The sequence below is a fragment of the Ranitomeya imitator genome, chromosome 1, assembly GCF_032444005.1.
Source record: "Ranitomeya imitator isolate aRanImi1 chromosome 1, aRanImi1.pri, whole genome shotgun sequence".
NCBI classification, from domain to species: domain Eukaryota; kingdom Metazoa; phylum Chordata; class Amphibia; order Anura; family Dendrobatidae; genus Ranitomeya; species Ranitomeya imitator.
Genome location: NC_091282.1, coordinates 422,752,379 through 422,767,990, shown reverse-complemented (window position 1 = coordinate 422,767,990; position 15,612 = coordinate 422,752,379). Strand labels below are relative to the sequence as shown.

The following is a 15,612-nucleotide window of genomic DNA, read 5'->3' as shown; positions in this document are numbered from 1 at the left end:
AGTTAAATGTTCATTTTTTCCTTCCATGTTGCTTCTGCTGCTGTGAAGCACCTGAAGGGTTAATAAACTTCTTGAATGTGGTTTTGTGCACCTTGAGGGGTGCAGTTTTTAGAATGGTGTCACTTTTGGGTATTTTCAGCCATATAGACCCCTCAAACTGACTTCAAATGTGAGGTGGTCCCTAAAAAAAATGGTTTTGTAAATTTCGTTGTAAAAATGAGAAATCGCTGGTCAAATTTTAACCCTTATAACTTCCTAGCAAAAAAAAATTTTGTTTCCAAAATTGTGCTGATGTAAAGTAGACGTGTGGGAAATGTTATTTATTAACTATTTTGTGTCACATAACTCTCTGGTTTAACAGAATAAAAATTCAAAATGTGAAAATTGCGAAATTTTCAAAATTTTCGCCAAATTTCCGTTTTTATCACAAATAAACACAGAATTTATTGACCTAAATTTACCACTAACATGAAGCCCAATATGTCACGAAAAAACAATCTCAGAACCGCTAGGATCCATTGAAGCGTTCCTGAGTTATTACCTCATGAAGGGACACTGGTCAGAATTGCAAAAAACGGCAAGGTCTTTAAGGTCAAAATAGGCTGGGTCATGAAGGGGTTAAAAAAAGCAAACATACACATTTTTGGTATCACCGTGTTCAGAATCACCTGATCTATCAATAAAAAAAAAGGATTAACCTGATCGCTAAACGGCATAGCGAGAAAAAAGTAAAATTGCCAAAATTACGTTTCTTTAGTCACAACAACATTGCATTAAAATGCAATAACGGGCAATCAAAAGCCTGTATCTGCACCAAAATGGTATCGTTAAAAACCTCAGCTCATCACGCAAACAATAAGCCATCATCCAACCCAAGATCATGAAAAATGGAGACGCTACGGGTATAGAAAAATTTGCGCAATTTTTTTAACCCCTTAACCCCTTTATCCCCAAGGGTGGTTTGCACGTTAATGACCGGGCCAATTTTTACAATTCTGACCACTGTCCCTTTATGAGAATATAACTCTGGTACGCTTCAACGGATCCCAGTGATTCTGACAAAGTTTTCTCGCGACATATTGTACTTCATGACAATGGTAAAAATTCTTTGATAGTACCTGCGTTTATTTGTGAAAAAAACGAAAATTTGGCAAAAATTATGAATTTTTATGCAATTAAATCACAGAGATATGTCACACAAAATACTTAATAAGTAACATTTCCCACATGTCTACTTTACATCAGCACAATTTTGGAACCAAAATTTTTTTTTGTTAGGGAGTTATAAGGTTTAAAAGTTGACCAGCAATTTCTCATTTTTACAACACCATTTTTTTTTAGGGACCACATCTCATTTGAAGTCATTTTGAGGGGTCTATATGATAGAAAATACCGAAGTGTGACACCATTCTAAAAACTACACCCCTCAAGGTGCTCAAAACCATATTCAAGAAGTTTATTAACCCTTCTGGTGCTTCACAGGAATTTTTTGAATGTTTAAATAAAAATGAACATTTAACTTTTTTTCACAAAAAATTTAATTCAGCTCCAATTTGTTTTATTTTACCAAAGGTAACAGGAGAAAATGGACCCCAAACATTGTTGTACAATTTGTCCTGAGTACGCCGATACCCCACATGTGGGGGTAAACCAATGTTTGGGCGCATGGCAGAGCTTGGAAGCGAAGGAGCGCCATTTGACTTTTCAATGCAAAATTGACTGGAATTGAGATGGGACGCCATGTTTCGTTTGGAGAGCCCCTGATGTGCCTAAACATTGAAACCCCCCACAAGTGACACCATTTTAGAAAGTAGACCCCCTAAGGAACTTATCTAGAGGTGTGGTGAGCACTTTGACCCACCAAGTGCTTCACAGAAAATTATAATGTAGAACCGTAAAAATAAAAAATCATATTTTTTCACAAAAATTATCTTTTCGCCCCCAATTTTTTATTTTCCCAAGGGTAAGAGAAGAAATTGGACCGCAAAAGTTGTTGTACAATTTGTCCTTAGTACGCTGATACCCCATATGTGGGGGTAAACCACTGTTTGGGCCCATGGGAGGGCTCGGAAGGGAAGGAGTGCCATTTGAATGCAGACTTAGATGGAATGGTCTGCAGGTGTCACATTGCATTTGCAGAGTCCCTAATGTACCTAAACAGTAGAAACCCCCCACAAGTGACACCATTTTGGAAAGTAGACCCCTAAGGAACTTATCTAGATGTGTGATGAGCGCTTTGACCCACCAAGTGCTTCACAGAAGTTTATAATGGAGAGCCGTAAAAATAAAACAAAATTTTTTTCCCACAAAAATTATTTTTTTAGCCCCCAGTTTTGTATTTTCCCGAGGGTAACAGGAGAAATTGGACCCCAAAATTTGTTTTCCAATTTTTCCTGAGTGCGCTGATACCCCATATGTGGGGATGAACCACTGTTTGGGCGCATGGGAGGGCTCGGAAGGGAAGGATCTCCATTTGGAATGCAGACTTAGATGGAATGGTCTGCAGGTGTCACGTTGCATTTGCAGAGCCCCTAATGTACCTAAACAGTGGAAAACCCCCACAAGTGACACCATTTTGGAAACTAGACCCCCTAAGGAACTCATCTAGATATGGTGTGAGAGCTTTGAACCCCCAAGTGTTTCACTACAGTTTATAACGCAGAGCCGTGAAAATAAAAAATCTTTTTTTTCCCCACAAAAATAATTTTTTAGCCCCCAGTTTTGTATTTTCCCAAGGGTAACAGGAGAAATTGGACCCCAAAAGTTGTTGTCCTATTTGTCCTGAGTACGCTGATACTCCATATGTTGGGGTAAACCCCTGTTTGGGCACACGGGAGAGCTCGGAAGGGAAGAAGCACTGTTTTACTTTTTCAACGCAGAATTGGCTGGAATTGCGATCAGACGCCATGTCGCGTTTGGAGAGCCCCTGATGTGCCTAAACAGTGGAAACCCCCCAATTATAACTGAAACCCTAATCCAAACACACCCCTAACCCTAATCCCAACAGTAACCCTAACCACACCTCTAACCCTGACACACCCCTAACCCTAATCCCAACCCTATTCCCAACTTTAAATGTAATCCAAACCCTAACTAACTTTAGCCCCAACCCTAACCCTAACTTTAGCCCCAACCCAAACTGTAGCCCTAATCCTAGCCCTAACCCTAGCCCTAACCCTAACCCTAGCCCTAATGGGAAAATGGAAATAAATACATTTTTTTAATTTTTCCCTAACTAAGGGGATGATGAAGGGGGTTTGATTTACTTTTATAGCGGGTTTTTTAGCGGATTTTTATGATTGGCAGCCGTCACACACTGAAAGACGCTTTTTATTGCAAAAAATATTTTTTGCGTTACCACATTTTGAGAGCTATAATTTTTCCATATTTTGGTCCACAGAGTCATGTGAGGTCTTGTTTTTTGCGGGATAAGTTGACGTTTTTATTGGTAACATTTTCGGGCACGTGACATTTTTTGATCGCTTTTTATACTGATTTTTGTGAGGCAGAATGACCAAAAACCAGCTATTCATGAATTTCTTTTGGGGGAGGCGTTTATACCGTTCCGCGTTTGGTAAAATTGATAAAGCAGTTTTATTCTTCGGGTCAGTACGATTACAGCGACACCTCATTTATATCATTTTTTTTATGTTTTGGTGCTTTTACACGATAAAAACTATTTTATAGAATCGCTTTATTCTCAGGACCATAACTTTTTTATTTTTTGCTGATGATGCTGTATGGCGGCTCTTTTTTTGCGGGACAAGATGACGTTTTCAGCGGTACCATGGTTATTTATATCTGTCTTTTTGATCGCGTGTTATTCCACTTTATGTTCGGCAGTATGATAATAAAGCGTTGTTTTTTGCCTCTTTTTTTTTTTCTGACGGTGTTTACTGAAGGGGTTAACTAGTGGGCCCGTTTTATAGGTCGGGCCATTACGGACGCGGCGATACTACATATGTGTACTTTTATTGTTTTTTTTTTATTTAGATAAAGAAATGTATTTATGGGAATAATATTTTTTTTTCTTTATTTAGGAATATTTTTTTTTTATTTTAATTTTTTTTACACATTTTGAAAAATTTTTTTTTACTTTTTTACTTTGCCCCAGGGGGGGACATCACAGATCAGTGATCTGACAGTTTGCACAGCACTCTGTCAGATCACCGATCTTACTTACAGGGCTGCAGGCTTCACAGTGCCTGCACTGAGCAGGCTCTGTGAAGCCACCTCCCTCCCTGCAGGACCCGGATGCCGCGGCCATCTTGGATCCGGGTCTGGAGCAGGGAGGGAGGTGAGCAGACCCTCGCAGCAACGCGATCACATCGCGTTGCTGCGGGGGGCTCAGGGAAGCCCGCAGGGAGCCCCCTCCCTGCGCGATGCTTCCCTGCACATCGTGATCATGTTTGATCGCGGTGTGCCAGGGGTTAATGTGACGGGGGCGGTCCGTGACCGCTCCTGGCACATAGTGCCGGATGTCAGCTGCGATAGGCAGCTGACACCCGGCCGCAATCGGCCGCGCTCCCCCCGTGAGCGCCGCCGATCGCGCTTGACATACTATCCCGTCGGTGGTCATAGGGGCCCATCCCACCTCGACGGGATAGTACGTCCGATGTCAGAAAGGGGTTAATGACCAGAGATATTTTTGGTTTTGCATTTTCATTTTTTGCTCCCTTTTTCCCAGAGCCATTAACTTTTATTTTTTGGTCAAAATGGCCATGTGATGGCTTGTTTTTTGCGGGACGAGTTGTTCTTTTGAACAACACCATTGGATTTACCATATCGTGTAATGGAAAATGGACAAAAAATTCCAAGTGCGGTGAAATTACAAAAAAAGTGCGATCCCAAAGTTTTTTGTTTTACTTTTTTGCTAGGTTCACTAAATGATAAAACTGACCTGCCATCATGATTCTCCAGGTCATTATGAGTTCATAGACACCAAACATGTCTAGGTTCTTTTTTATTTAAGTGGCGAAAAAAATTCCAAGGTTTGTTAAAGAAAAATAAAATTGCGCTATTTTACGATAACCGTAGCGTCTCCATTTTTTGTAATCTCGGGTTGGGTTATTTTTTGCGCGCGGAGCTGTGGTTTTTAATCATACATGCAGGTACGTTCTTTTGATTGCCCGATTGACAAAAATAAAAAAAGTTATGGCTCTGGGACTTCTCTGGGAGCAAAAAACGAAAACGCAAAAACAAAAATACCTCCGTCGTGAAGGGGATAAATAATATTACTAAAAAAGATCAAAAATAATATCTAAATATAGGTTTATGACAATTTAACCAGTTAAATCTAAAAGATCCCCTATCGCTCTACTACCTGTATTTCATAAAAGCTACAAAACTCAATACACAAACACATTGCAGATTCATTTTCTCGAGTTAAATTTATAAAATGAATTAATATCTACTGTTGGTCACATCATTTCCTTACATAACAACCCACTGTTAATCTCTGCCACATTTAGTCTTATTACATAATCTTTCAACAGATCTCCTGCATTGGTCAATGAATGAACGTATTTAGCGCACTGGGCGATGAATGATTGTATAAGAGGCTTTATACATCGGCAAAGTGTGGAGGCTGCATCCTCATAATGTTCTTCGAGTGGCTAATCCAAATACTACCGCTCTAGTAAAACAGAAGGTAAATCTACAGACTCACAGTCACTCATTTGTCTTGATTCATGTACTTACAACGAACTCCTTTTCAGCTGAGCCGTGCTATTGTGTAGCTCCTAAAAAAGACCAGAAGTCGTTATGTAGGCTAGCGAAAAATATCCAATGCTCCATTAATCATTAGAAAACACATTCAGCTCTCTACAAATTATATAATGGACTGAATACTTATCAATCATTATTGAAGTTGCATAAAAAGTCACATGTGACATCATCAACAAATCTATCCCTTCATGTTCGATTTTCTTTTTTTTAATATAAGTGTTCTTTTTTGCTTTCCCCCCCTTCTTGCAAAAGCCAGAACTTTATTTTTTCCATAAAAAAAAACCTTATGAGGGGTGTTATGTTTTTTTTTTTTTAAAGGACAGATTGAATGTTATCATCCTGTTTACTACGTGATGCACAAACAAGAAAAAAAAATTCCAACTGCAGTGAAATTGGGGGAAAAAAAACCTACAATTTCACAGTTGTTTTTTGGTGCCTGTTTTTATGGCGTTCCTTATGCGGTAAAAAATAACCTGGCAATATGATTTTCCAGGTCAGTACAATTGTGGATATAAAAACTTGTTTTGGTTTTTTTTTTTAATATAAATTGATGATTTTTTTTTCACCACTTAAATTAAGTTAGGGACTTGAATCTAAGATCACTGCTTATAGTATATGCTAATGCTGTGTATAGCAAAAACCACAGCTTCTTTTGAAATCCAGCCACAGGACTTCTCCTCAGTAGACTCCTGGATATCATGGCAACCTGTCAGAGTCATGTGGGGGAAATGGGCAGTTAGGACAGCGCATTTCCAGGAAGGGGCGCTGGAAATACTACTGGTCCATACTGACCACTGGTGGACATACGCAGAACAGGGCCGCTGTGCAAGAACAATACATGGGTCTTTTGCAATCCAATAGCTCCTTAGAATGCACAATTCCACATGTTTTGGAGGCAGAAATGGGTTCTGTGTGGTTGCAAAGGTTGCACCAATATGTTGACCCCTTCTATTGAAAGTAGCATTTGACAGGCTAACAGCCACACGCACAGCTCTTCTTCACTTGCGGCTGTTAGTGGCTGAGGATGGTTAAATAACAGCCCGCATATTTCCCCAGGAGATGATGAATATCTCTACTGTGGTAGCAAGGTAAGTAGTTTGCATCGCTAGCAGGCTCTATCCTTTAGAGCAGTGTTCCCCAACTCCAGTCATCAAGAGCCACCAACAGGTCATGTTTTCAGGATTCCCTTAGTATTGCCAGGTGATAATTGAATCACCAGGACAGGCAAGAATTCCATCACCTGGCAATCCTAAGTAAATCCTGAAAAAATGACCTGTAGGTGGCTCTTGAGGACCAAAGTTGGGAAACATTGCTTTAGGGCCTCCTCGTGATGCTTTGAAGCCACATTGGAGAGTCCTCAGTCTAGATCAGTAGCACAACCATGCTGCTAATCCAAATTGTCAATCTTTAAAGAGCATACCGTTCCCCCAGCAAAGGGACACCGATGGCCAGGAGCAGTGTGCTCCTGAAGGAAACAAGTTAAGAACACCTCTTCAAGTGCAAAGCTTATTTTACGTTTTTTTAATACCAGTAAAGATGGTTGCACCCTCACTATATTCACACATCCATGTGACATGTCCTAAGCACATGGTCCCATAGGTGTTATTGAGCCACCCACACATCAGTTTTAATAACAGGTCTACAGGTGGTTCTCACAAAATTAGAATATATCATCAAAAAGTTAATTTATTTCAGTTCTTCAATACAAAAAGAGAATTTCATATATTATATAGTCATTTCACACAGAGTGATCCATTTCAAGTGTTTACTTCTGTTTATGTTGAAATGAAAACCCAAAAGTCATTATCTCAGTAAATTAAAATACTTTATAACACCAGCTTGAAAAATGATTACAAAATCCGAAATGTTGGTCTACTGAAATGTATGTTCAGTAAATGCACTCATTACTTGGTCGGGGCTCCTTTTGCATCAATTACTGCATCAATGTGGCGTGGCATGGAGGCGATCAGTCTGTGGCACTGCTGAGGTGCTATGGAAGCCCAGGTTGCTTTGATACCAGCCTTCACCTTGTCTGCATTGTTGGGTCTGGTGTCTCTCATCTTCCTCTTGACAATACCCCATAGATTCTCTTTGGGGTTAAGGTCAGGCAAGTTTTCTGGCCAATCAAGAACAGTAATATTGTTTTCTAAACCAGGTATTGGTACTTTGGGCAGTGTGGACAGATTCAACGTCCTGCTGGAAAATTAAATTTCCATTTCCGAAAAGCTTGTCGGCAGAGGGAAGCATGAAGTGCTCTAAAATTTCCTGGTAGACGGCTGCACTGACTTTGGTCAAGATAAAACACAATGGACCTACACCAGCAGATGACATGGCTCCCCAAATCATCACCGATTGTGGAAACTTCACACTAGACCTCAAGCAGCTTGGATTGTGTGCCTCTCCACTCTTCCTCCAGACTCTGGGACCTTGATTTCCAAATGAAATTCAAAATTTACTTTCATCTTAAAACAACACCTTCGACCACTGAGCAACAGTCCAATTCTTTATCGCCTTGGCCCAGGTAGTATGCTTCTGGCGTTGTCTATTGGTCATGAGTGGCTTGACACAAGGAAGACGACACTTGTAGCCCATGTCCTGGATACGCCTGTGTGTGGTGGCTCTTGAAGCAATGACTCCAGCAGCAGTCCACTCCTTGTGAATCTCCCCCCAATTTTTTACTGGCTTTTCTTAATCCTTTCAAGGCACCGGTTATCCTGGTTGCTTGTGCACCTTTTTCTACCACACTTTTTCCTTCTACTCAACTTTCCATTAATATGCTTGGATACAGCACTCTGAACAGCCAGCTTCTTTAGCAATGACCTTTTGTGGCTTACCCTCCTTGTGGGGTGTGTCAATAACTGCCTTCTGGACATCTGTCAAGTTAGCAGTCTTCCCCATGATTGTGGAGCCTACTGAAACAGACTAAGGGACCTTTGTAAATGCTTAGGATGTCTTTGCAGGTGTTTTTTGCTAATTATTCTAATTTACTGAGATAATAACTTTAGGGCATTCATTAGCTGTAAGCCATAATCATCAACATTAACAGAAATAAACGCTTGAAATAGAGCACACTGTAAATACTCTATATAATATATGATTTTAACATTTTGTATTGAAGATCTGAAATAAATTAACTTTTTGATGATATTCTAATTTTGCGAGCACTTGAATGTCTACGGTCTGTGAGGCTCAGAGCATGTGCTACTCTCATCATTTTACGACTCTGTCTCAGCCATTAAAGTCTATAAGGATTTGTGTAAAATGGATGACACAATGAAGATGTACTTTGTACTTTGCAGTTCCATCTGTTTTTTATCCATTTTTAGCAATTGACTCTAAACAATGGTTAAGAATCAATAGGTAAAAGAAATTTCAGACAATCTAATTGCTTCAGTGAACAAAAACAGATGAGAAAAAAATGGATAGAACATGGATGATACATGAAAGAAAAACAATCCATTTTATACGGATATAAAAATAGACACGGATGTGTGAATGTAACCCTACAAGCATTTCCTCATCTGCACTCACCTCTCGGGAATGCCTTAAGTATTCATTTGTCTGTAGTAGATTTCTTCCAATTTCTTGAGCCTTTAGTTGCTGCCGAACATACGTCATGTGTTCCAATCCTGGTCAAAAAGTAAAGTAAGAACCACCTTTTTGTCTCCATCTACATTCACATAAATGTCCACATGAGACTGGAAATTAAAATGATACGTTGGCCCTGCTTTCCCAACTCAGAAATGGTACAAGATTCAAGGAAGGGGGTATTAGAGAAGAGTTACATTTCTAGCAGGTACATGATGTACAACTAATACTTTTATGCTATGGTTGGCTTTTTTCAGGTTCCAGTGATGGGAAGCTGGAGAGATAAGTGTCCATTAGATACCATAGATGCATTGGCTAAAACTATATACACCACAATAATATATGGAACACTACTACACGCTACAGATATTGCATTTGAATCCACTAGACATAAAAAACACTACACAAACAAAGTATTAATAGTGGATCTAATATATTTGGATGGCCAGTAATGAGGATTAGGATGTAGTCACTCAGACACTCCAAGCAAAACTGGCACCCAATGTTCAGCAGGTTCTGTGGGAGTAGGGGGTCTCTATACACTAGACATAACAGTATCAGTTTTGTCCAAGGTTTCTTTAGGCCTCATTCAGACATCCAAGTAGCACATGAGTGTTGTATCCATGTTTTTCCTGGATACAGCACTTTATCCATTATAATCTATGTGGCTGTTCACATGTCCATGTTTTTTCACAAACTGTATATCCATGAAAAACTCACGGGGACATGTCCTTTTTGTTCCCAGCAGCACAGATGAAAAGTAACAATACAATTTTATGGGTCCATGAAAAACACGTACAGCACATCAATTACATCAGTGTGTTGACCATTCTTAATGTTGGAAAAGATAGGAGAAGCTCTGCCATTTATTTATTTATCCATACACTAATGTATGATGAAAGAAAACACAGATGACACATGGACCAAACACTGATGACCTACGGATCCAATACACAGATGTAGGATGAAGAAACACTAATGACACATGGACCAAACACCAATGACTCACGGATCCAACACACTGATGTATGATGAAGAAACACTGATGACTCACGGATCCAATACACTGATGTATGATGAAGAAACACTGATGACTCACGGATCCAATACACTGATGTATGATGAAGAAACACTGATGACTCACGGATCCAATACACTGATGTATGATGAAGAAACACTGATGACTCATGGATCCAATACACTGATGATACCAGTAGCATTTCTATGTATATGTGAAAAATACTGATATCTAAATAAGGCCATTAATGTTTTACAGGAACCTTTCCAAAAATTCTCCTGAAGCATAAAAAAAACAGAATCATAAAAAATAATCTACATGTGATTGGTCATACGGTCATACGGGTTGTTCTGTATTCATGAGCAGTCAGGAATCTTCTGCGCTTGTGCAGTGAGCAGATGAAGGTGACCATGTGTCATGTAGGGAGGTGCAGTAACCGCGGATTCATTTGTGTATTGCACATGCATCAGGTGCTATGGGCGCTGCATTGATAGACAACTGCCTATGATGGGAAGGTGGTTGTATGAGGTTAGAAAGCATGGCTACTGTCTTCTAGAAACAGCACCATTGTTAACTTCTGTTGTGTCTGGAATTGGAGTGGAGCTGCAATTTCAGACATGCTCATGAACATGAATGCAACCCTAGGCACAGCCCGTAAATAAGTTATTCTGTTGCTGGAAAAAAATGGCACTTTTTCTCAATATTAGATAGTCATTTTTCTTTCCTATCGGTGATTGGTCTGTTCAGTAAAAAAGTAGGTTGTGGAATTAATGTACTTTGTGCATTTTGCCCCCACTTCAAAATCCAAAGACTTTAATCTTGTTGTTTTGAAGCAATTGATTTTGCCCAAGTACATGGAGACAAGTAAGGAGCCTTCGTATCTCTGCTCCTTACGTGGGGAGATTAATGTATATTAGGACAGGATATTATTGTTTTGTCAGCAGCAGGTGGCCACATACTTAGCTGATTAAAACTGGACACCGAGAGCCTGTTCTTGCTCAGTTCCTCCTCTTCTTTCTCCAGGCTGCTGCATTCTGCCGGTTCTGAGCTCATCTTGGTGCTCTGGGAACAACCATCAACTGTAATCACCTGAAGGAGCGAAGAGGCAGAAATAAGGCCAGGCATAGGATATTTGTACAGAGGAACAGTTTATCTACCACTGGCATCAGGTCATCAGGTCAATTTAAACCTGGCAAATGAAAGAGTGATGTAACTATCCATTTCTACAAATGTACAGATTACAATATGGGCCTCCTAATCCTGCAGACTGTCTAACACTCAAAGTAAACAGTCACTTAGGTAATATAAGCAGAAAATCGAGCGGAAAAAGCGTGCAGTATAAGATTTCTCAGTCACTCGATTTCGTAAAAGGTTGTTACAAAAGCCACAGAAGAAATTAAAAAGCCATGAAAAACGTAGTAGTGGGAACTAAAGAAAAAGATCTAGAAGAAATACTGCTTCAAATGGTTTTAAAACATATATATGTTGATCATATTAATTATTTAATTAATGAGCAACTTTTGAGAATTATTGGAAACTCCCTCCAGGGTGAACTCAGATTTCTTATTGTCATTCTCTTATCATAATACTTTGATAATGGAGGCCATTTTGTTGTGGTAAACCGTGGCTAACCTGACCTGTCCTCTGCAGAGTGGTCTCTGGCTTTCGGGAAGGAGAAAATGTCCCCCTTTATGACATCTCTGTGCCCCAATTAGTTATATGGAAAGGAGTGGTCTTTAAAGGGATTGTCCATCTCCATCATGTTTTATTTAACTTTTTTGAAAAGACTAGGCCAATACTCATTTTACTATGCTGATGATCCTGTGCCAATGCTTCCTTGGTTCCCCTACCAGTCTCTTATCGTAAGTCCATAATTGACATGTGACCATAGCAGTTAAATACTGGCGACAGTAGTGACCATAATGGGGTTGACAAATCATGACTACAGTAGGTGAATAGCTGCAGATGTCACAAGACTATAAACCACATCATCACTAAAGCCTAGTAAAAAGAGACCAGTTGGAAACTAGGAATGAGTAGTAGGGCGAGTATTATTTATTTTATTATTTAGACTGTTGGCAGTGGTTTGTAAAAAGAAAAAAAAATTATAGGTTGAAGAACGCTATTAAGATTTCATTTAAGGATATTTAGCAAAAGTTATATTTTAGCAGACCCTTAATATCAAAATCAGTGTATCATATGTAGGTGGTCTATTACATGGACCCACAGACAATGAATACTGGGAGATACGGTAAAGCATGGTAAGGGTTACAAATCCCTTGGCTGGACTTACTGGCACTTGAAGCTGAGTTTGTTTTTTCTTTTCTTTATTTGATCTTCTGAAAGTGTTCCGAATTTTCTCTTTAGCCCTTGCAACTTGACTAAATTCAGAACATTTAGCAAACTCTGAAATAAAATTTGAGAAGGAAATATACAAAACCAAAAAGTTGAAATAGGATGGCAGTAAGGTAGTTAAGGATCTAGGAGGCCTCTGATTTATTTAGGGGCTAGCTTTATAAATACATCTGTAGTGTATACCTTTTATTGTACTTGTCTTCCCATCTTTCTTTTCTTTTTGACCTTTAAAACTGGATTTTCGGAAATTCCAGTTCATATGAAGAGGGCTGACCCAAAATGAGCTGCTTTGCTGCTTGTCATCAGGTGATAAATTCCTATAAGAGTTTTGAGAATAGAGATTTGTGTCCTTTACATGGATACCATGATTAAAACTATTTAAACACTGGCAGTCTTCACAGTGATTAGGGTGAATGCACAGTTTTTGGTTCTTGTCACCATTAAAAACTCCAACTTCACCTTCTTCTGAAAAGGCCCAATTTATAAATCCTCCAGTAGAAGCAGTGGATACAAGACATTTTTCACCAACATTGTCCACATTATTTTGGCCAACACTTACATCTGGAATCTTGAGCTCATCCTTGGGTTTCACTGTTGTATTACCATTGTCTGAACCCTCTTGACCATGGGTGTTTTGGTCAGTTGGAGATATACAAATACTATTTTTCATTTTGTCAACTTTGTAATCGATTTCATCACTATCAAAAACTTCAGGAACGGAGAAGTCCAAAACAGGTTCATGAGAGTAAGTTATCCCAACAGGACTTGAAGGAACAAGCAGAAAATTCCCATATATTGGAGTAGACTTGCTCCCTGATGATATTCCAGAAGTGACAGTGTCACTTTCAGTCTCAGATTCTTTTGCGTTACAATTTTCTAAAGGGAGAGAGCAGGTTTTCTTAGAGGGATCATGGCACTCTGAAGGCCACTGGCTCCTGGCTAAAGTCCTCAGCATCGACGGTGGCATGCTGTAATAATTACATTGTCTGTCGTTCTCAGAACACGTCACATTACTCCAACTATGAGGCATCTTCTTACATGACAATGTTTTTTGGTCTTGTATAAGGGCCTCTTCTACTTGTAATGTATCCACTGCTGAGATCACTTTCAATGTGTCCACTGTTAAGGCTGAGAGGTCTTGTAAGTGTCCCAGCTGGCTGTCCAGAGATATCAGGGAGTCCTTTATGTAGAACACTTTCTCATTCACCTCCTTTAGATGCAAGAACATTTCTTCAGTTCTACATGAAAAGAAGAAAATAGTATTCAGTAAAGAAACATGGCAAGTTATTGAAGTCAACACCAAGCCTGAAGAAGGGCATCCCTATGCTTTGCCTGGCTGTAACACAAGACTTATAAAGGATACGTGTTGTGGCTCGATTCTGAGTACTAAATGACATTTAATGGCAAAAAAATATATACAACTCTGGCAAAAATTAAGAGACCACTACAAAATGTTCAGTTTGTCTGATTTTTCGCTTTATAGGTATATTCTTGAGTAAAATGTAAATTGTTCTTTTATTCTATAAACTTTCTGACAACATGTCTCGGAATTCCCAAGCAATACATTTTGTATTTTTTTTCTGATAAAGAAAAATGGTCAAAATTGAAAAAAAAAAACATAAAAATAAACAGTGCTTTCAGACCTCAAATAATGCAAAGAAAACAATACTAATGTTTTAACTCAGGAAGAGTTAAGAAATCAATATTTTGTGGAATAACCATGATTTTTAATCACAGCTTTCATGCGTCTTGGCATGCTTTCCAGCATTCTTTCACACTGCTTCTGGTGCAAACATTTAAGCAGTTCTTCTTTGTTTGATGGCTTGTGACTATCCATCATCCTCTTGATTACATTCCAGAGGTTTTCAATGGGGTTCAGGTCTGGAGATTGGGCTGCCCATGACAGTGTTTTGATGTGGTGGTCTCTTAATTTTTGCCAGAGCTATATATCTTAGGCCTCCTTCGGACACCATGTTTAATCACATATGAGAAAAAATGGTACTAGTGTCATCAGGGTTTTCCATCAGTGTGTCATCTGTGTTTCTCCGGTATGGTTAAAAAAAGAATTAAAATTACAAAGCTTCGCCTATACTTTGCAATGTTAACCCCTGCACCCCGAAGCCTATTTTCACCTTCCTGACCAGGATAATTTTTACAATTCTGACCACGGTCATTTTAAGAAGTCATAACTCTGGAACGCTTCAACGGATCCCAGTGATTCTGAGATTGTTTTCTTGTGACATATTGCATTTATGACAGTGGTAATATTTCTTTGATATGAATTGCATATATTTCTTAAAAAAAAACTGAAATTTGGAGAAAATTTTGAAAATTTCACCATTTTCAAACTTTTAATTTTTATGCCCTTAAATCAGAGTCATATCGCACAAAATAGTTGTAAAGTAGACATGTGGGAAATGTTATTTTTTATCAGCACAATTTTGAAAACTTTTTTTTTTTGTTTTAGGAAGTTATAAGGCTTAAAAGTTGAACAGCGATTTCTCATTTATACAACTTAAGGCTGCCGTCACACTAGCAGTATCTGGTCAGTATTTTACATCAGTATTTGCAAGCCAAAACCAGGAGTGGGTGATAAATGCAGAAGTGGTGCATATGTTTCTGTATACTTTTCCTGTATTTGTTCCACTCCTGGTTTTGGCTTACAAATACTGATGTAAAATACTGACCAAATACTCCTAGTGTGATGGCAGCCTAATTTGCAAAACCATTTTTTAGGGACCACCTCACATTTGAAGTGACTTTGAGGGGCCTATATGACAGAAAATACCCCAAAGTGACACAATTCTAAAACCTGCACCCCTCAAGGCACTCAACACCACATTCAAGAAGTTTATTAACCCTTCAGGTGCTTCTCAGGAATTTTTGGAATGTGGAAGAAAAAAATAAACATTTTCTTTTCTTTA

General features: G+C 38.9%; 1 protein-coding gene across 1 annotated transcript in view; it reads right to left on the bottom strand.

Annotated features, from left to right (window-relative positions):
• TRPM6 (transient receptor potential cation channel subfamily M member 6) overlaps nucleotides 1–15,612 on the bottom strand; it is a 314,173-nt gene that overhangs the window by 114,855 nt on the left and 183,706 nt on the right. The window contains exons 26-30 of the mRNA XM_069763300.1: nucleotides 12,872–13,926; nucleotides 12,627–12,739; nucleotides 11,293–11,422; nucleotides 9,259–9,356; nucleotides 5,701–5,741 (exon numbers count right to left, since the gene is read on the bottom strand). Coding sequence (XP_069619401.1) covers nucleotides 5,701–5,741; nucleotides 9,259–9,356; nucleotides 11,293–11,422; nucleotides 12,627–12,739; nucleotides 12,872–13,926 — 1,437 coding nt within the window. The remainder of the gene's footprint in view (nucleotides 1–5,700; nucleotides 5,742–9,258; nucleotides 9,357–11,292; nucleotides 11,423–12,626; nucleotides 12,740–12,871; nucleotides 13,927–15,612) is intronic.